This window comes from Leuciscus leuciscus (genome assembly GCF_965113295.1).
Source record: "Leuciscus leuciscus genome assembly, chromosome: 15".
NCBI lineage: Eukaryota > Metazoa > Chordata > Actinopteri > Cypriniformes > Leuciscidae > Leuciscus > Leuciscus leuciscus.
Window position 1 is genome coordinate 38,879,941 of NC_138739.1, and position 21,866 is coordinate 38,901,806.

Genomic DNA, 21,866 nt, shown 5'->3' on the forward strand with positions numbered 1-21,866 from the left:
GAGCTACAGATTAGGTGTCCCTAAAGAACCCGCGTATCTAACAGTAGTTCCGCATTCATTAATTTACACGTGAGTTTTAGGCCTATTTATTTTTATACCGTGTATTCTCCGTGTAAATTTAAGCACCGAACCGTGACGCCCGTACCGTTTCGGTTCAATACGAATACATGTACCGTTCCACCCCTATTAAAAGGTAATGTATTAATTATGAGGTATGATGTTGTTCACCCTTATTTCTTAACCCAGATTAGTTAACCATGCAAAACAAACTTTTCTGAACCTTTTTTTGTTCCCAAAAACAAATGATAGTTTCTATCTAGACTTTATTGACTTAGTGGCTTCTATACGACAGCTTTTTTTGTAACGTTAAATGTTAAATTATTAAGTATTGTATTCTAGACCAAAAGTTTGATACTAGACCATATTTAAACAGATTTGGTTTATGGATGCTTTAGATTTTTATAATTTTCCATACGTCTTGGACTTTTATACCAGTGAAGCCTGATTTAAAATCCTTAAAATCAATAAAGGATTCAAGACATTGCCGGTCACAGGATAATGGTCACTTTGTAACATTCAGTGTGTTGCATGATCGACCAAAGTAAATCGAATTAATCTCCTTTTAGTTAGGCTGTATAAACTTGGCCGTTAATCAATGCGATCATTTGTTTTCGGGATCCGTGTCTCTCACTCGAAGGCTGTTCTGTTTTTTTCCGTTTGGCATATTCATGCTGAACTGAAACCTTCAGGGCTTTTTCTGGTGGCTCCGACGCCAGTGCTGTTTTTCACTCTGAGATATGAATGGCCATTCACTTCAACTTTGTCTTGAAAGCCCCTGAGGCATCCAAGCACTAAAAAAAAAAAAAAAAAAAAAAGCTTTATTTCTAGTCAAAGCAAATTTGTTTTGATCTTTCCCCTCCAAACCTTTGACATTTATATTTGACCTTATTCATATTTCTCTCTCTTTCTTTTTCTTTTTTTTGTATCTGCAAGGAACCCCTCCACAGCTTTCTATCAAGCCTTTCCAATCGGCAGGTCAAAGGCCATCAGTGATGGGTATGATCGCTGTGTGTATCTATCACATTGCACTCTTGGTTTGTGCCGTGAGTGTGCATGGAGTGAGCATGGCATTTCTTGAAGTGGTTTCAGGCTCAAGTGTCAAAGGGCCGTGATGTACCAAGCATGGTCAGCCGTCAGCATCTGTTGGGCTGGTTTTTGTGGTGTGTTCCACACGTCGACTCTAGTCAGGCTCATGTCAGCGGGAGTTCGCCCGGTTCAGCATGTTGAATCACCGTTGGTGAGAGAGATCGCTCTGATAGGCTGTTCAGTTTAGCAAATTAGTCAGTGCGCTAGTGTTGTAAAAAGAATCGACTTCGGTACCAAGTCGGTACTGACATTTAAAAAATGTGACGATACCAGCATTTCCCTCAAGCATTTTGAGCGCTGTTGAACAGATTCTTAAACACCTCTGATTGGCCATTGTGTTTACGTGCTCAACATGTCTGTGATTGGCCATTGTGTTGATGCGCTCAACATACATGTCTCTGATTGGCCATTGCGTTCACCCGCTCAACATATGTCTCTGATTTGGCCGTTGTGTTCACATGCTCAACATATGTCTGTGATTGGACGTTGTAGACAGCTAGAGAAAGTAGTGAGCAGAGCCTCCAAGATCATTGGCTATAGTCTGCCTACCATAGCCTCACACTACGACTCCAGAATTAAGGCGGCGAGAAACATCACCACTGACCCCTATCACCCAGCACATTATTTGTTCACTCTACTGCCCTCAGGGAAGAGGTACAGAAGCATCATCAGCAGAACATCACGCTTCAGAGATAGTACCTATCCCCAAGCCATACATTATTTAAACATCGTCTGAAGCTAGAACATTGAATGCTTATATTAAACTAAGTTCATGAACTAGTTGGATGTTTTCCACCCCACCACTCACCCTTACTTACCCCAATCTTAACTCCTTATGCTTATGAGTATTTGCCTTGTGCCTTTTGCACCAAGCACTTATGGACTGGTTATAACCTGCTGACACACTTAATGTGCAATATGTGTTAATGTCTGTGTATTAGTGATCGACCGATATTGATTTTTTATAACCGATACCGATACCGATTATTTGCATGTTTATGTGCCGATTACCGATATGCAGAACCGATATTTATTTACTGTTATAATTCTGTTTTTGACACAATTATTACAACACAAATGAACTGAACAAACAATTTTATTTATAACAATCACTCCCTCCTTGCATACATAAAAAACGTTATATTTATACACAAATAAATAGAGGGGTCTGAGTCCAAAAAATAAAGTGCATTGTTACTAAGTGTCTTTGTTTAAAAATAAAAGCTTTGATGAGGTAAAAAATAAAGCACAAAAATTATTCTAACATATATTCAAAGATAGTTGAGTGATGTATCTTTAAGTGGTTCCACATGTTGGAGGTATTTTTTGTATTGTATTTTGTATTGAAATGCAATTCATTTTAAACAGTTTTAGAAGGTTTATATGTGCCATTTAATAGGTTTAAAGAGTGAGGAATAATTCACTGGGTAATATTAATTCACTGAATAATATTAGCTGGAATATAACATTATCAGGAAAGTAACAAACAAAACAGCATATTTGCATTTTCCAACTAGTATGTTATTAATTATTAATAATGTTTTTGTCGGTCTAGATCATGAAATCCTTTCTGACAAAGTGCTGTTTATCTATGCGTTTACACAGAACTATATAACTTACTCAACCGCGATCGCGCGTGGAGATAATAAATAATTAATTTCCACAGAGCGGTATTTATTTAGATTTGTATTAGCGAAATAATGGTTATGCAGTAAATGATAATATAATTTAGGTTGTTTAAACGAGATAATCTTGTCAAAAGTTTCATGCAGTAGCCGTGCTTGAGCATTCCTGATCATAATTAATTTCCACAAAGCGGTATATTTAGATGTGTAACGTTATTAGCGAAATAATTGCTATGTAGTAAATAATATAATCTAGGATGTTTAAACAAGAGAATCTTGTCAAAAGTTTCATTCAGTGGCCGTGAGCATCCTGATCATCAACCCAGTGAGTGCTCAGCAATATGAACGAACTTTTTTCTCGAGACTAATGGTGAGCAAATACAACTGATAGAGAATTAAATTCAGTGCTTTTATTTTCAACATGCACTCATTCATGTCTGTTTTATTTAATTCATGTAAAGTTACGTCTTTATTGGGGCAGGACATGACGGATTACGCTACGTGACTCCATGAGTTCGTCTCAATTTTTTAGAACCAAGCTGCATAAATAAACTAGGCTATATCAGGCATTCATGTCTCAAATCTCATTTCTGCATGTCTGTTATGTTAAATAAAGTTGAAAAATTAAAGCAAAGCAAGCAGAACATATGTTTTACCTGTGCACAGAGTTGTTGTTGACTGATCTCCTCAGACGCGGGCTGCAATGGCGGAATTCTCAAAACGGCCACAAGATGGCGCCGTTTATCGGCGAATCCGATATTACAAAACCGATACCCGATTATGGGAAAATGCTTAAATATCGGTAAAAATATCGGTAAACCGATACATCGGTCGATCACTACTGTGTATTTGATGTTATTGGGGGGTATGTGAGGTATGTGTGGAATGTGTTGTTGTGTTAGTGTGTTGTTGTTAATTAAGTTGTATATGTGAGCATACCAAGACAAATTCATATCAACTGTAATGTTGAAATGGCTAAATAAATTTTTAACTTGAACTTGTGTTCACATGCTCAACATATATGTCTGTGATTGGCCGTTGTGTTCACCCGCTCAACATATGTCTCTGATTGGCCGTTGTGTTCACCCGCTCAACATATGTCTCTGATCTGATTGGCCGTTGTGTTCACCCGCTCAACATATGTCTCTGATTGGCCGTTGTGTTCACATGCTCAACACATATGTCTCTGATTGGCCATTGCGTTCACCCGCTCAACACATATGTCTGTGATTGGCCATTGCGTTCACCCACTCAACATATGTCTCTGATTGGCCATTGTGTTCACCCGCTCAACATATGTCTCTGATTGGCTGCAATGATCAATGCTTCAGAAACATGTTGTCTTTGACGCTCTTCACCGAGGGCTTACACAGATACGCACGTGAACTTTTGAAAGCGGTGTCTATCAGCGGATCCGTCCATCAGTGGATATATTAGGGATCCGCTTATAGACGCCTCCTTTGAAAACGTTGACCATTGTAGCCAATCACAGACATATATGTTGAGCGCGTGAACACAATGGCCAACCAGGTGTTTAAGAATCCGTTCAACAGCGCTCAAAATGCTTGAGGGAAATGCTGGTATCGTCTCATTTTCTAAATTTCGGTAAAAGTCGGTTCTTATGACTAGTGTTGTCAAAAATATCGATATTTCGATAAATATCGATACTGAAATATCTGAACGATACCAATACTAATTTCCTGAAGTATCGATACTAGCCGAGCTGTCACTTTCACTTCTCTCCAAAGGCGCGTTGACAAACACCACACGCGCACTCGTCTCATTCGCTCTGGTTAAATAGCAAAAGTGAAGTGAATGGGGCCGATCACACTTGACGTGTTTTTTGCAGTGAGAGGCGCCTATTTTCAATTGGTTTCCAGCGAGCGTTCTGCGCGCTGTTTATGTGCCTGCTGCGCCTCGCGGGTCTTCTGTTTTAATGATGAAAGCTAGTTGCTTGAACGCCCGGAGAGTGCGATGATGGAGGATAAACTTGTGGTGCTCTCGCGGGTTACCAGGAGCTTATAACGACTTCACGAACCGTAACTACCACAATGTTAACAGAAAGTAAATAAAGTTAATAAAAGGCTGATTTGACGTTTACTTGACTGACAGGACAGCTGTTTCAGTGGTTGCCGAGCAACATAACAAACGCAGCGCACTGCTCGTTCTGTGTGATGATGAGTGCTGTGTAGGCGCGTGATCGAACCTGAAAAACGCGTTAGTGTGATCGGGGCCTAATATAGCAAAGCACCTGAAAGACCGACATCGGGATCTATATAAATAATTTCGAGAGGTTGGTAACTCTTCTCATTTTAACATTTCTGAAACATTAACCAAGATGGCCTAGTATTGTTGTTGATATGAGTGTGTGTTGTCTCGTTTTTTCACCGTAATTCTTAAAATTAATATAATCTGACTGAGAAATCTTAGACAAGTAACGTTAAATATTTTAACTGTGGTCAAATGTAAATTAACTTGTGCTTATTTAACTTTATTCAAAAATTTGTATTTAATTCTGCAATTTGCCTTCATATCTTATCATCAATTTGATTACACAGATACTAATTAAACTAAACTGAGCTATTGAATGACATCTTTGAATTCAATAATGAAATGCCTTTAACTGAAAATGTTATGTTTTATCTTATTATTATACATATCCGGATATAACTGACACTATATCCTCCAATTTGATACTGTTAAGTGCTTTGACACAATCTGTATTGTTAAAAGCACTAATAGTATTGTTATCGCATATAATGCACACACGTTTGTGTTTAAATCTGTTCATCAAATAACGTTAATGTATTAACCAGCATTAATGCTTTTGAACAAGTGCACTACTTCAGGACATTTTTGTTCATGTAAAATATCCCTCATTGTCATGTTCTAGACTTGTTATATTTAGCTTTAAATAATAAAAAAAAAAAACGTAATATTGTGGCAGTTTTTTTCTCCGTGGTATCGAAAATGGTATCGAATATCGATATTTTTCAAGGTATCGTATCGAAGTTAGAAATTCTAGTATCGTGACAACACTACTTATGACAACACTACAGTGCACGGGAATAAAAAGCGAAATTAAGCAAAGACAAGACAGCACGTACAGAAGGAGATTTTCATTTGACATCATCTTACCTGAGCATTCCAGGGCCTGAATATTTTCATGACTCAATACTTTTGATTGTTATTCAAAATGCTAAGCTAGCGCTGCTTTGTCTACGGTTTGTATATCTGCATCCTAGTTTTCGGTTTCCCTATTTGAATGCCGAATATAGACTATTGATACCTGCTGATATAGACGTTATTTCCTTAACCACACGTATGCGAGTTGATAGCAGTAGCGAACCATGACTCTTGAACCTTGGCCCTCTTATCCCCTTCCCTCAACGAGGAAAAAGTAAACTCAGCCTTAACTAAACTAAGTTACCCTTGACAAGAAATGCAACTGTTATGTGAGTGTGAGAGTTATCACCAAACTAAAGCAAAATGTGATAAAATGCAAATCCTCATTACTCATAAATGTGTTTTTTTCAGTGGAATATGGTGATAACTGGCCGGGTTGCAAAATGTATGACACGCAACACCAACAAAATGAAATTTAAGCCGTCATATCATGACAAATTAGGGACAGTCACTTCCAAATTATAACCGCGATCGTGGCATGTTTTAACCCACCAAGCAATGTTGATAATTAATCATATCAATAGACTGGAACTGCAGCCGATGAAATGTAACAGACCGTAATAAACTTGTGGTTTGTTCGGGGAAAATGTAGCTATTCTGCAGAATTACAGCAGTTGTGCGTAACGAGTTGGTAACGAGACCAGTAATTCTGCAAAATGACTGTCTTCTCAAATAAAGCGTAACATAAAACGGCCAACAATTCCAGCAGTAAAGCTGTAGCCTCTTGGTGTTGATGCTGTCATCCGGGTGGATCGCTTGTAATCTCTGCGGATGAAATGCTTTAAAAAGCTTTGGCTTTCTGCACCAAATTAAGCTCTTCATTATATATGGATAATAAATTGGCAACAATGTCCAATAATGTTACTTGCGTTTTCCATAATGAACAGCGCTTGCTATTTTATCAGCGTTTCTGGAGAAATGGAGAAAACGTGCGTCTTTCATTTAACCCTTCACACTTCAACACAAACTGAATAGGTGGATTTGAAGGGTTTATTTCCTCAAAAAGATTGAATTTCTAAAATAACATTACAACTGTTAACTTTATATAAAAAAACAATTGTCTTTTTAAACTCTTATTTAAGTGTTTTAAATGACGGATTTAACATTTGTTAAAAGTAACACCCTTTTTATGCAGTTATTACATTGTAAATATAGCTACTTTTTTATATTTTCATTTTTAAGAAATGTAATGTACATCTATAACACTATAATGTTACATTAAATGACTAAAAAGTAGTTAACACTAGGGCTGAACGATTAATTGCATTTGCGATAATATCGCGATATGATGAAATGCGATTTTTTTTAACCGCAAAGCTGCGATTACAGTCTGGTCACATGACACTCGAGAGTAAACCAGTCTGTATTGCAGATGAAGCATCAACTTGGCACGCTACGCATATAGGCCTGGCTACAGGAAATAACAGTTTATGTTTAATTTATGTGATATTGTGTTATAGATTCTCTCCAACGATTCTGTATCGATTAAGATAATTTCAGATTTATGTCTGAGCTTAGTTTTAAACACAGATAGGCTACGTGATGATGCGTGTGCTTTATAAACAACCGTATTCTGCTTGCTTCTAATTCCTCTGTCTCTCTCTCTCTCTCTCTCTCTCTCTCTCTCTCACACACACACACACACACACGACATCACTCGAACCGTACGAGAAATAATCTTTAATAAAGTTCGGAAAAGTTGAAGCGAATTACAAGGACATTCGCGGTCTTCACTGCACAAGATATGAGACGCGCGGTCTGCGTGATGTTACTTTTGTAGTGCGCGGTCTCGCCCGCCGGTATTTTACTTACAAATGTTCTACGAAGGCATCATATGTCTTGGAATGCAGTTGGCTTATATATTAAAAATATGAAAATCACAGACAGAAGCTGCTTTCAATTTCAAATACTCACGCGCGCTTTGCGAAGAGTGCTTGAGCATGCGGCTGTGAGCGACTCCGTCTACGTGGTTAAATGTTTGCATCTCAAAATGCTTTTATGACGCGAAATTAATGTGACAGTCAGTTATATCTTAAGTTATTAAACATACAGGACAAACCACATCTTATAATTTCAAAAGGGATAGAAACGTTCAGACAGCCTACTCTTAAATACTGAAAGCACTGTTTATTGCTTGTAATATTTTTTCCCCCTCTTTGTTATTTGTTTTGAAGCTATATTTGTTAAAATTATTAACATGTAATTGAATTAATTTAGTTTTTTAATGTGTAATTATTATAAGTAGGCCTACTTATAATTATGTAATTAAATATTTTAAGTTTTATTAAGATCAATTAAAGATTTTTTTTTTTTATCGGCTCATGAGGTGCCTAAAGATTCCCTTCCCTATTTTACAATGATTTATTGCTTGTTTTTGTTGAATAATAGAAAAGATAAAGAGCTTAAAAAATAATCGCATATTAAATCGCAATCGCAATATTGGTAAAACTAAATCGCAATTAGATTATTTTACAAAATCGTTCAGCCCTAGTTAACACTGCCGTGAGGGAGTTTCTAATACAACAGCTGAGAAAGTGATGGTGAATTTGACGTCTTTCTCTCTTCTGAACATCGCAATCAATCTCTCTTTCAATTTTTTCCTCTTTTGTAAAGTCGTGGAATTACTATCATGTATTTTTTCGTTTTCTATTGGACAAAATGGGAATATGTTTGTTGCTGTGGTCTCCTCTTGACCACTAGTGTACCCCAACTATGACTCCTTCCACTCCTGAGAGCCCTGGAAATGTGAAAATGGTCCATTGTTGACAGGTTTTGCTTTGGCAGGTTTTGCTTTGGCATCTTTAAGGGCACTCGTCATACACACAAAGAAAGGGCTGATCAAGAAGATATGATGTGTAACCTCAGTAAAGGCCGGAATACACAACTTTTGCCCACATTTTTGCCCTGATTTACAGTCTGGACGAGTCTATGCTAGTTGCCAAATGTCAGAGCTGGCATATTTGACTTGACTGATTTAATTGAAAATCACAATTTGTATGTTGGACAGATTTATTTCAGTCTCCATCCAATTGGAGAATTTTTCAACACCATTTTTCATGCATCTCCTACCAAACTATTTTGCATGAGTTTGTTGCATTTGGAACAACCTGAAAGTCTGGTAGTGTGTGTGTGTGTGTGTGATCCTTGCTCGTTTTTCCTCTGTAACATTAACAACGTTTGCAAGTGTATGATGCCTAGTGTTTTAAAATCTGTTCAGACTTAAGTCATGTAGTCTTTCCCATCCTTAAGCTCCTGAACAGATTTTTAATTGGCTCTAAGAGTCCTCGGTAAATGTCTGATTAAAATGTGTCATTTGTTGATCTATTTCTCTTTCCTTTTGATATATTAGTTTTTTTTTTATGTGGTTTTAAAGTACATTGAGTCCTGGGCTTTCTTAAACCTCAAAGGCACAAATTGACATTTGATTATGATTGAGAAGTCGTTGGTTCTTGAACAAAAGGCAGGGTTGTGCTGACAGCGAGCCAGAGAGATTGAAAATTAGCGTGACTCATAACTCTGGTGGGAAGTATGGTATTCATGTCAGATTTCTGATATTTGCTACATGTTCGCTCCTGTCCCCACAGAAGCACAGTGTTCAACCGTTTACACTAGTCAAGTCATTGCCCTGAAAGAAAATCTGAGGCTTTTTGTTTTGTGACCCATATGCATTTGTAAGCAGGTCTAAGTGACTGATTTATTGTGCTGTGACTCACCTGAATTTCTGCAGTTTTTCATAATTAGATGAACCGAATTGACATCTTATATTCAGAATAGGGCTGTCACTTTACGTGCAAATGGAAATGTTTAAAATGGAAACGTCTTTAGACATGGAAATTTACGGCCCTAATGCAAAACTATAAAACAATTTAACAGCTTTGTTGGTGGTTGCAGCACTTTTAGGAAAAGCATGAGAATAATTGTTCTAAATCATTAGGACAGTTTTTTTTTTTTGTATGTTTGATGCTTGTCATTAGTTTGACGTCTCTCTGACAGTATTTATGGTACAAGCAAAGCGTGCGATATGTCTTATTTGACTATTTATCCTGCTCTTTTATCTTCGTCCAAACACTCCAGGGCTTTTGGTTACAGGCAGTTTCCATGAAAATACTTTTATTTGAGAATATTTGCATTTTTACTGTAAATCATTTTTCGGTAGAATTAATTGTCGTTAGTGATACTGATTCCACCAGTTATATCTGTGAGTCATCGCTGTTCCAGAATTACAATATATTTGCAAATGAATGTAGAATATTGGTAACACTTTAGTTTAGGGTCCAATTCTCACTATTAACTAGTTGCTTGTTAGCATGCGTATTACTAGGATATTAGCTTTTTATTAGTACTTATAAAGCACATATTAATGCCTTATTCTGCATGACCATATTCTACATCACTTAACAACCTTACTAATTAATAAAAAGCAGTAATTAGGAGTTTGAGGCAAAAGTCATAGTTAATAGAGAGAATTGGACCCTAATCTGAAGTGTGACCTGAATAGTTATCTTGAGGGAATTGTTCACCCAAATAAATAAAATCTAATCTTTGATTGCCAGACATAAAGAGATATTTTGCAGAAAGTTCAAGCTGCCCTTCTCCATGCAATGAATCTAGTCAGTTATTTACTGAAAATCTTCCATAACTCAACTTTCCATAACTCAACTTACCCTGACATGTTATCAGTCTACTTATTTTGTGGTGAAAAGAGCAATTTGGGCAGTTTGCCAAATGTCGCTCTTTTGGTTCAACAGAAGCTACTTTTTTTTTTTGGTGAACCTGAATGGTTCCATTTCTCTTTTTGTAAAGATTTCCTTACTAATTAAGATTATGCAATCAATTGTACCTGATGAATAATTGAATTGGTTTGACCTTTTTTCTCTCGGATATTCTTGGAAACTGCATTGACTGGCTAATTGAAGCACATTGTTGACCATTTAAAAGTCAGAGTTCAAATAAGAGATTGTTTAATTTTGGTAATTTAATTATTTAGCAAATTCAGCCTTGCATCTTGTTTTAAATTTAAGAATGAAGAAAGAAACCAACAGAGCAAAGATATGAACTAGTTTCTATAGCTTGTCAGAAGTAGATCAAGAAAGCTGCTTATCCAACAGGTAAAGTTCAATTGTGCATTTACTTCTAAAAATAGCCAGACTTGGATAATGACAGAACTTTGAACTGTGTTATGTAATCAAAGTAAACAAAATATCCTGCAAATAGCCATTTTCTCAACTGGGATGTATGCTGTTGGGAGACCTCGACAGAAACAAGCTTTATTCTTCACAGCAAATCAGTCTAAATCCAATTCATTAAAGATATTTCTTAAAGAGAAGGATCTTACGTAAGATTGATTTTTGATTTTCAATGTGGAAATTGTCACGACTACCTTCAATAAAATCAGTGTATTCTTAGAAGTCGGGTTGACTGTAAAAAATAAAATGGCTACTTAAAGGGATACTTCACCGATTAGCCGATTTCTCTCACGAGAAAACGGCGTCTTTTCAGTTTCGAGTCGACTAGTAGCCTAGTTGTATCATTTCTTCCGATACTGCCCTCTGTAACCGGTAGGCGTGGCTTGGGAGTGTCCTCGTAGGGCAGCGAAGCAAGTGCATTCTGGGTGTTGTTGTCTTTCATCCACATGAGCCAAAAATACATTTTCTTGCTTTTCTCAGTCTAGAAGGCACCAACTTCTAAAATAATTTCACATTTCTACTACATAAATGACCCAATTTAAATACACATTCATCTTTCCAGCGCTGAAATATCCCTTTAAGAGCCCCTCTTTTGGACACCATGTGCTTGGCATTGAGTATGAGCACTTGACTTTGTGAATGGCTGCCCACTGCTCCAGGTGTGTGTGTGTGTGTGTGTGTGTGTCTGTTCACTACTCATTGCTCCTAGTGTGTGCACTTGTGTGTGTTAAATGCAGAGTAGAAATTCCAAGTAAGTACAAATTCCATACTTGGCCTTTACGTCACTTCACTTGACTTTTGCCTTTTGCACTGTTGACAGCTGACTAAGTGTATGGGTTGTTGGACAGTTTGACAAGCAAAATGATTCAATGTTAGATTGAGTCATTAATTGATTCATTAAAGAAATAGTTCACTTCAAAATGAAAAATCTGTCATTTACTCACCCTTAAGTTCTTTCAAATCTGTATGAATTTCTTTCTTCTATTGAAGACAAAGGAAGATATTTAGAAAAATACCGGTAACCAAACAGTTGATGGTTTAGTTTTTCCTACTATGGAAGTTGGGTTATAAGTTCCTACTTATTACAGTGGAGTTCATCAACTGTCTGGTTACCGACATTCTTCAAAATATCTTCCTTTTGTCTTCAATAGAAGAAAGAAATTCATACGGATTTGAAACAACTTAAGGGTGAGTAAATGAGGACAGAATTTTCATTTAGAAGAACTATTCAATTGAAAAAGTGTTTTCATAGTGTAGAGACTCATCAGCATATCTATCCTAATTGTCCCCATTAAACAATGAATGCTTGCAGATTTAAATAAGCTTTAACTAAGCTACTATATTCACATCGGCGAACAGCAGGAGGCGCCTGTTGTAGAGCGAGCGGATGGAGGCGGTAACAGGACCATTGGCTGATCCACATGAGTCCACCAGCGGTAGGAGGTCACTGATTCTAGGCCAGCTGTGTCCTGTCCCAAAACATTATGCAACAGCTCAACGAGTTAATTAGCGGCGTCTCTCAAGACTCTGGACTTGTTTACAGCAAATGGGTGTTGAGGATGAATCTCTCATGGCTTTGATTTGGAGCTGAAGGAATTACATAAACTTCACATGCCTTACAGGGCATCTGGGGGAAGAGACCCTCTGAACGACTGTACGGCATTTCAAACTGCGGTTTCTCATTTGACTCAGCTGCTTTTCCTTTGTATTTCTATGTGAACATATGCTTATACGCTGTTATATACCTAGATAGGCCTAACTCTCATATGTATATGCTTGACTGTTGCACTTGCATCTTTCTTTTTTCTTTTTTTTTTGCAGCATCTCACGCACCACAGGCCATTCTGAAATGCCAAGTGCTCAAGTTAAAAGTTAAACGTTTCTCGTAGCGATGCATGAAAATTTTGGCAACAAAAATATTTTTGGATGGCTAAAATAACTGGCTGAAACGGTGATGTTTAAAAGCCCTGGTATACTCACAGCGGAGGTCTTTTTCGTTCTTTGTTTTAGGGATAAAAAGATGTTGGAAATACCTTTGCAGCGATAAACTGTTAGCAAACATCCTGAATCCCGACACCGTCCACACTAGGGGTGGAACGGTACACAGAAGTCACGGTTCGGTTCAATAAAGTAAAGGCATAGAACCAGTTTATTTGTAGTGCACTGACAATGGTTTTATATAATTCGTTTATTAATTAAATTAATAAAAAGACAAAAAGACCTTGAGATCTGTTTGGTAATTGTACCTGAATGAATTTAAAATTAATTTGCTATATTTCAGATCAATATATTTGTTTTCCTTAATTTTAATTAACACTAACTTTATTCTCATCTGAATTATAAATTTATTTCTGTATAAAATAATACTACCATTAAAAACAAATTAGATTTTCTTTTTTAATCAATGTAGAATGTGTAACTTACTGTGTTGGGTGACAGTTGTAGTAGGTTACAGTTTGACAAAAGCACAATGTTGTGTTTTATTGCGAGTAAATATAAGTAAACACTTTGCAGTTTGAATGATGTCCTATGAACAAAATGACGGAGTATGTTTTTATGTTTCCACTGTTCGATCGCGCCCGCGCCTCTCTCTCACGCACGCACGCACACAACATATTCCAGCATTGCAAACTTGACATCGCAGCCTGTCCATTATAGCCACGGAGCTTCAGAGCAGAGCCGTTGAAAAACATATTTAACGGCTCTGCTTCAGAGCTAAGTTGGAGCTACAGATTAGTTGTCCCTAAAGAACCCGCGTATATAACAGTAGTTCCGCATTACATTACTTAATTTGCACGTGAGTTTTATTTAATTTTATACCGTGTATTCTCCGTGTATATTCATGCACCGAAGCGGTACGGGCGTCACGGTTCGTATTTCAATACGAATACATGTACCGTTCCACCCCTAGTCCACACTAGGTCTGCACGATTAAACCAAAATCGAAACCGCAAACTTTTTTTTTTGTGGATTTTTTATTGATTTTTTATTTTAAATGAATATATGCACAGCGTGAGAGTGTGTTAGTGAAGAGCGGCTCTGTGATCAGTAAATGCTGCTCCATCTCAGAAAGCACTGCGAGTTTGAGTCGCTGCGTCTTCTGAGTACTTTTTCATGGATTATAGCGCTTTAACGGTCAAAAACACACACACTTATGTCAAAATTATGATTCTTGGCAAGTATCCCGGTAAACACAGTCGGTTAGGCCAATGCCTTAAATAAACATAAGCAGCTGATACGCTCAACAGTATAATGGATCCATGCACTAGCTCTTAAAGTGACAGCAGCCTAATATGTGTCTGTCATTAATGCTGATAAAACAAAAAAAGATAGCTTTAACTTAGGGTTGTAACGGTATGAGAGTTTCACGGTATACGGTATTAAACAATCATTTTATTATAATCATCAGCTACAGTGACCCTTAAATGAATGAAAACAGATAGGGTTTTTTGGTTGAACTTATGGTTTATTAAAGCAAACTTTTTAAATAAAAAACAAAATAAAAATTATGGAAGTATGAGTCTACTTTTTGAAAAAAATAAGAAAAATAAAAAGCTGCACATCTCCCATGTGAACAAACATGTCTAATCAGTTGAATTCTTAAAACCTTAACTTATTTTTATTTATTTATTATTATTTAATCACATTCTGGGGGTTTCAATTGCTGGGGTCAAATTGACCCCAGTGGGTAAAAAATGTTGGTAGATTTGAGGGTAACAGGAGGGTTAAGTTCTCTTAAAATATAAATTTTTAGCAAATATTATTTAGCAAACCCTCTGAAGGAACAGCTTAAACCCTGAGTCCATTATATTAATACCTTTTAATACCTTATTTACATTTTTAAATTGCTCTTCTATAGTATTTCAACTTGTTAATCTCCATGAAAATTGGCAATAAAGTTGGAGTGGCATTAAAACACCAAGTTCATCACGAGGAAGCAATTTAAAAAACAAGTTTGGACTTGAGATGGAAATATATATATTTTTTTATATGAATTCCCTGTGAGTTCAGAAGAATTGTTTGTACGTGTTCCTCTCCACGTATATCCATGTTTGTTTTCATTACTAATTTCAGAGTCTTTTCTCCAGAACTTCCCCAGTGTAGTCATTTATACAGGAGGAAGTTAGCTGGAACAGACTGGAATTCAAGTTTTCTTTTGTTAGTCACGATGCAACATGTAGATATAATCTACTCGACATACTCATAAACCATACGGTGTAAAACAGGGCGCTGAGAATGAGATGAGATGATGTCATGTCTATTGATGTTGCAAGAACTACATAATCCCACGATTTACAGGTGTGTTATGCTCATTCATACTAGTGGTCGGCCGATATTGTTTTTTTTATTGGCGATATAAAGCCTGTATGTGACCCTGGACCACAAAACCAGTCACATGGGTCAATTTTTTGAAATTGAGATTTATACATCGTATGGAAACTGATTAAATAAGCTTTCCTTTGATGTATGGTTTGTTAGGATAGGACAATATTTGGTCAAGATACAACTATTTAAAAATCTGGAAACTGAGGGTGCAAAAAAAATCTAAACATTGAGAAAATCGCCTTTAAAGTTGTGCATTTGTGTTGGCGACTGTGCTGCACTCACTCACAAAGATAAATGTTTTACATATTTACAGTTGGAAATGTATTAAATATCTTCACGGAACATGATCTTTTACTTAATATCCTAATGATTTTTGGCATAAAATAAAAATCGATAATTTTGACCCATACAATGTATTGTTGGCTATTGCCACAAATATACCCGCCAGTCAAAATAAAAGTCCAGAGCGCCGTCAAAATAAAAGTCCCACTTCCAACACATCGGACAATCAGAAAAACGTATCTGCCGATATTTTAAAAATGTTAAAATATTGGCCTTGGCGATATATCGGTCGACCCCTAATTCATACTAACGAACTCAGCAAAAAAAGTGTACAAATAATTCTGCGTCTGTTAATCAAGTGCCAGAGGTTATAAAATTTGTTTTTTAACTCTTGATATCTTGATAGTTTTTGAAGGATTATAATCTGACTTCTACGGAAGCGTATTGCATTCACTTGAGGAAAAAAAAATCTACTCTGTTTTTCTGAATTAATAAGTTAATTATCTCAGAATTACGAGATAATTTTTCATGAAAAAAACGTTTTTGCTCTGTTTTTCTGAATTAACGAGTTAATTATCTCAGAATTACGAGATAATTTTTCATGAATAAAACGTTTTTGCTCTGTTTTTCTGAATTAACGAGTTAATTATCTCAGAATTACGAGATAATTTTTCATGAAAAAAACGTTTTTGCTCTTTTTCTGAATTAACGAGTTAATTATCTCAGAATTACGAGATAATTTTTCATGAATAAAACGTTTTTGCTCTGTTTTTCTGAATTAATGACTTAATTATCTCAAAATTATGAGAATTTTTTCTTTAAATAAAAATATTTGCTGTTTTTCTGAATTAATGACTTAATTATCTCAGAATTCTGAGATAATTTTTCATTTAAAAAAAATTGCTCTGTTTTTCTGAATTAATGACTTAATTAGATAATTAAGTCATTAATTCAGAAAAACAGAGCAAAAACTTTTATTCATGAAAAATGATCTCGTAATTCTGAGATAATTAACTCGTTAATTCAGAAAAACAGAATAAAAAAAAAAATTATGAAAAATTATCTCATAATTCTGAGATAATTAACTCATTAATTCAGAAAAACAGAGCAAAAACTTTTTATTCATGAAAAATTATCTCGTAATTCTGAGATAATTAACTCGTTAATTCAGAAAAACAGAATAAAATTTTTTTTTATGAAAAATTATCTAGTAATTCTGAGATAATTAACTCATTAATTCAGAAAAACAGAGTAGATTTTTTTCTCTCAAGTGAATGCAATACGCTTCCGTAGACTTCCAACTTAAGCCACTGCAATATTCTGGCAACAACTAGCGCAAATTCAGTGAGATTGAGTCATGATTGTATTATTTGATTCGTTTCCTAGAAAGTAGAAACTCCGGATCTTGTGGAAACTTGTGTGTACAATCCGGACAGTCTTTCCTAAAGGTCGTATTTGGGTAAACAACTCCAGATTTAGAAAGGTTTATATAGTCAGTCGGTGTGTGTGTGTGTGTATATATAGACACATGCCGTATTCATACGCAGCCAGTCTTCTTGGCAACAAAGACCCCGTGGCCACCGGAGACGTACTCGGGGTTAATTGCAGCTTTCACACTTTTTTTGACTTGAGAGCAGAAGTGATGTCCCTGCTTTTTAATGCTAATGCATTCATGAAATTAGGATTTACACATGAATGGTTTCTAATCACCATCGGCCATTTAATGGAGGATTCTTGTAGGCTGAGATCTGCTTGACAGCAGTTTTACTGCCTGAAGGAACGCGTTGGCTTTAGTTGCACAGGATTGTGAAAGTTAAAGGCACTTGATGCACTTTGGGACACGCCTTTATTGTGTGCATGTTTGGGTTTGCCATGCTCGTGTGTTTGACGTGCCTGTGGTCCAGTTCCCTGATCAGGGAGCTGTTACTGTCGGAGCTGACACCAGGATAAGTCCTAGAAAGCACGTCGTGTACCTAGAGAAGTCTTCAGCTTGTTTGTAGGAGCACTGAGTGCACACATTTTAAATTGGAGACCGGTGACTTCTCGCTGTCCTCGTCCTTGAATGCACTGTACAGATACATGTGAATGAAAAACACTTTTTTTGGGGGGGGGTCATTCCTGGTGTTCGGTGGCTTTTGGCCATCATACAGACATGTTTGTTTAGTCATGATCGGGTCATGTAAAGCATTTGAAAAAATATTCTAGTCAAGCTCAAATAAAATGTAACCATTTATTAAACAAAAATGTCCACCCTGTTAGAAAAATAACAAATAAAGTGTTAAAGCATAAAATGTTTTTTTTGGTTTACTTTTTAATGTAATACAAATATTGATACTCTTGTAAATGTTCATTGTCACTGAATTATACTTTTTTTTTTTTTTTTTTTTTTGCCTGATTTGATCAAATTATTGTAAAAAAACAAACAAAAAATAAACGGCTTAACAGGACAAGTGGTATAAAGGATGGATGGATGGATGATTTCTTATGGACATCCAGTTACAATTTTACTTTATTTTGAACGGGACTTTACAATATTAAAACTTTGACAAATAACTTTAAATGCACTACTTCAGCTTTAAACATAAGTTCACTCTCTGTGTCTCTCTCTCTCTGATTTAACAGGGTGGACATTCTGACCTAAAATCAGCCAATGAGCAAAAACAAGCTAACATCGGTTTATTAAATATGATAAAATATTTTTATATTAAAATTATTATTTTTCTACTAACTTTTTCATATTTCCCTTAACAGGGTGGACGTACTAAGGTTGACCACATCAAGTTTGAAAGATAAAATGTCTAGAAATATTTGTATATTTCTAATTTGTAGTAATCGAGGATCTCGCTCACTCGCCCAAGTTGATTTCCCTCCAAAAGAAGTGATGACAGCTTTATGATATAATGCCATTAAAATTTTTTATACTTTAATTTATAGAGAATGTATTCAACAATAACAGGGTGGACCGAGGAGAAATGCTGATATGTGGTGCTTCAAAATGCTGTTAAATGTCTCATGTTCAACTTTCAAATGGAGTTATTTAAGAGCAAGACAGCTTTAACATTAATATTGTTCAACATTTGAAGTGAGATCATGATCTTTACTGGGGACACAAAAGGCACTGAATCCCAGGAAAATGACCCTTTTGTGTCTGTTTATATTCTGTTATGAGTGTAAGATTCAAGGAATGCTGTTTATTCACCTTTAAACCAAATTGAAATGTATTTCAGGTTTGTGCATGTTAACCATCTGTATAAATAGAAACTACAGATCTACTTTTTCTTTGTAAACGTATTTAAGCATATGTACTGAAAATAAAAGTTTTTCTTTTTTCCTCCTTAAACCTTCATGTTTCTACTGTAAGATGTGTTTAAATGTGTTTTCTTAAAATGCATTGAAAAGTCATCTGAATGGTTTTTGTGTGCAATGTACATCTTGTTTAATAAAACAATCGCGATGAAGAAAGCAGGATAGAGGAGAGCGAGTTCAGGCATAAACTGAAGCGGCGCTGCTGCGCATGCGCGACAGCGTTCCAAAAACACCGAAGCGCGTGGAACGTGTGACTCCGCCTCTCTCCGAAGCCACGCCCCCCTCGAGACCACAGATTCCTTAAATGCTGAGGAGCTCCTTCACTACTAACACACACTTCTGCATCTGAGACTAACTCATCTCCAACATGCGCTGCAAAATGAGCTATTGTCTACCGTACTCCCCCGGATCCTCTCCTACATACTCCGCCAGACTAATAGCATACAGGGCACGATGCAGGTAAATGTTATGATTTCATAACGGAATTAAATCGCGCGATGTTTTCTATAGGTAGACTCTTGAGTAATGGCTGAGATGTGCTTGTGCTTCGGGTGGCTTTTTCCGAAGATACACTTATTTTTTATTCTTATTTGAGTTGTGTGTCTATGTAAAAGAGCATAAGTGTGAGAAAGGTGTATCTATGTAATATGATTATTATATTAGACTCGTACATGTTGGGTTTATTGTGGAATGAGGGGAATGTCACGTACGCCGCGCGAACTAGATGTACTAAAAGCTTGTATTGAAAGTTGTACGCTTATACTAAAACACGTGTGCTCGTGCTGCTTATGACTAGTATATGTATTTAGCACTTCATATTAAATTTATATATGTATATTAAAGCCTTGATGGTCTTGAATGAGCGCTAGATCTCACGCAGCGCATTGCACTCAAGACCATCGCAAAAAAAATAAAAACAACTCGAAGTTAAAGTGTAAAGTTGGACAGTTTTAACGCGTTTTAACGCAATGCTCATGACACATGATGTTGATGTGACGCGCGTCTTCAGTGATGAAGTTAGCGTAGATTGTGAGCAAGAACACGTGTCTGTGAAAGGCTAACAACAACATTGAAGCGTTTTTTTTTTTTTTTTTTTTTAAATTCGGTCACTCTTTTGTATTGGTTAATAATGGTTTTTCCAACATAAACGTGATTTTACATGTATTTATAAAAATGGTAAATATGGTGCCAGGTATGGTAAATTAAAGTCCCTCTAGTCAATAATTTAATATTTGATCACCAAAATGACATATTTAAATGTGTGAATTTTATTCATGCCTTGAAATATCTTGAATGTAACTCTAAACCCTTGCTTCATTCAGTATAGGTGTAATCATGAATATGCAAATTAAACGCCTCCACCCACTCACTCACACCAGCTCAGAAAACCTGATCCACTGTAGTGAATGCTGCTCAGTGGCAAGTGGGAATACTGGTTTAATTCAGACTTATACAGTGTATTTTTGAACCAGAAACTGATTCAGAAGAAGTGGAAGAGTCGATTATACAGTCGACGACACCAGTGAGAAACACCAGTCGATTTCAAACCGTGTTTTTATACTCAGCAATGGTGTTGGCTTATGAATTAGCATATGGTTTGTCTTAAAGCATATTAAAAACGCCACATATACATTTTTAAAAACAATTTTCACCTTAAATGTGCTGTAAACATCAGGAACATTGAGGATTTTGCTGGATATCAGCTGTTTTTTATTTATATGTACAATTCTTGCACCATGCAATAATATCACACCTTCATAACGCCATTATTTATGCACAAATTCTGAATGTTTCTTAATGGGCGATGGAATATAGCGATGACGTGTGTGTGCGTTCCTGATTTTTATCTTGTGCCACTGAATGTATGGTTTTATAGGATATGTGCTGATAAGCACAACAAGGAAACGTAATCTAGATTTACAATTCTGAGTTATTGCACATGAATAGTTGGCAGTTCGTTAGAAGTGTGATTAAACTGACGTGATGTAACGTGTCTGACAGGACTTGAGATTATGAGATCACCAATGCAAACTCGTTTCTTCTTTGTCTAAAGCATTGTCTTTTGCTTTTGTCCTGCAGTGCCTCTGGTGCCAGTGTTGTGGCCATTGATAACAAAATAGAGCAAGCTATGGTGAGTACTTTAGTTCTTTCTTTAAAAATATATATTTTTGTTATTTTACTTGAGGCATCCTCAAGTTATTTTATTACTCCCCAAAATGTAATGATATTTAGCAATTAATTATTCATGACATGTAATCTATACTTTTTATTTTATTTTATTTTTTTACACTTGATTGTTGCACCACATGACATTTTTAAAGCAGTTAAAGGGTTAGTTCACCCAAAAATGCAAATGATCTCATTTAATACTCGCACTCAAGCCATTTCTTCTTTTAAGCTGAACATAATCAGAGTTATATTAAAAAATATCCTGTCTCTTCCAAGCTTTATAATGGGTATATCTATTTATAAATACTACCTGAGATTTTGAAGCCCAAAAAAGTGCATCCATCCATCATAAAAGTAATCCATAATCCGGTTAATAAAGGCCTTATGAAGCACAGCCATGCGTGTGTGTAAGAAAAATATCCATATTTACAACTTTATAACATATTTAAGCCCTTTTTTGGGCTTCAAAAACTCAGGTCCCATTCACTCCCATTATAAAGCTTGGAAGAGCCAGGATATTACTTAATATACCTCATATTGAGTTTGGCTGAAAGATGAAAGTCATACACACCTAGAATGAGGCTTGAGGGTGAGAAAATCATGGGATCATTTTACATTTTTGGCTGAATGGCATAAAAGC

At 36.1% G+C, this 21,866-nt stretch overlaps 1 protein-coding gene and 1 long non-coding RNA gene across 2 annotated transcripts in view; one reads left to right on the forward strand and one right to left on the reverse strand.

Annotated features, from left to right (window-relative positions):
- tsc22d2 (TSC22 domain family 2) overlaps positions 1-21,866 on the forward strand; it is a 38,568-nt gene that overhangs the window by 14,727 nt on the left and 1,975 nt on the right. Inside the window, exon 2 of the mRNA XM_082137695.1 lies at positions 21,137-21,188. Within this exon, the coding sequence (XP_081993821.1) occupies positions 21,137-21,188 (52 nt within the window). The remainder of the gene's footprint in view (positions 1-21,136; positions 21,189-21,866) is intronic.
- Positions 16,128-19,428, reverse strand: LOC309475079. Its single transcript, XR_014197500.1, has 2 exons — positions 17,047-19,428; positions 16,128-16,179 (listed from the first exon to the last, which is right to left on the reverse strand). It is a non-coding gene; the product is annotated as an uncharacterized lncRNA (long non-coding RNA).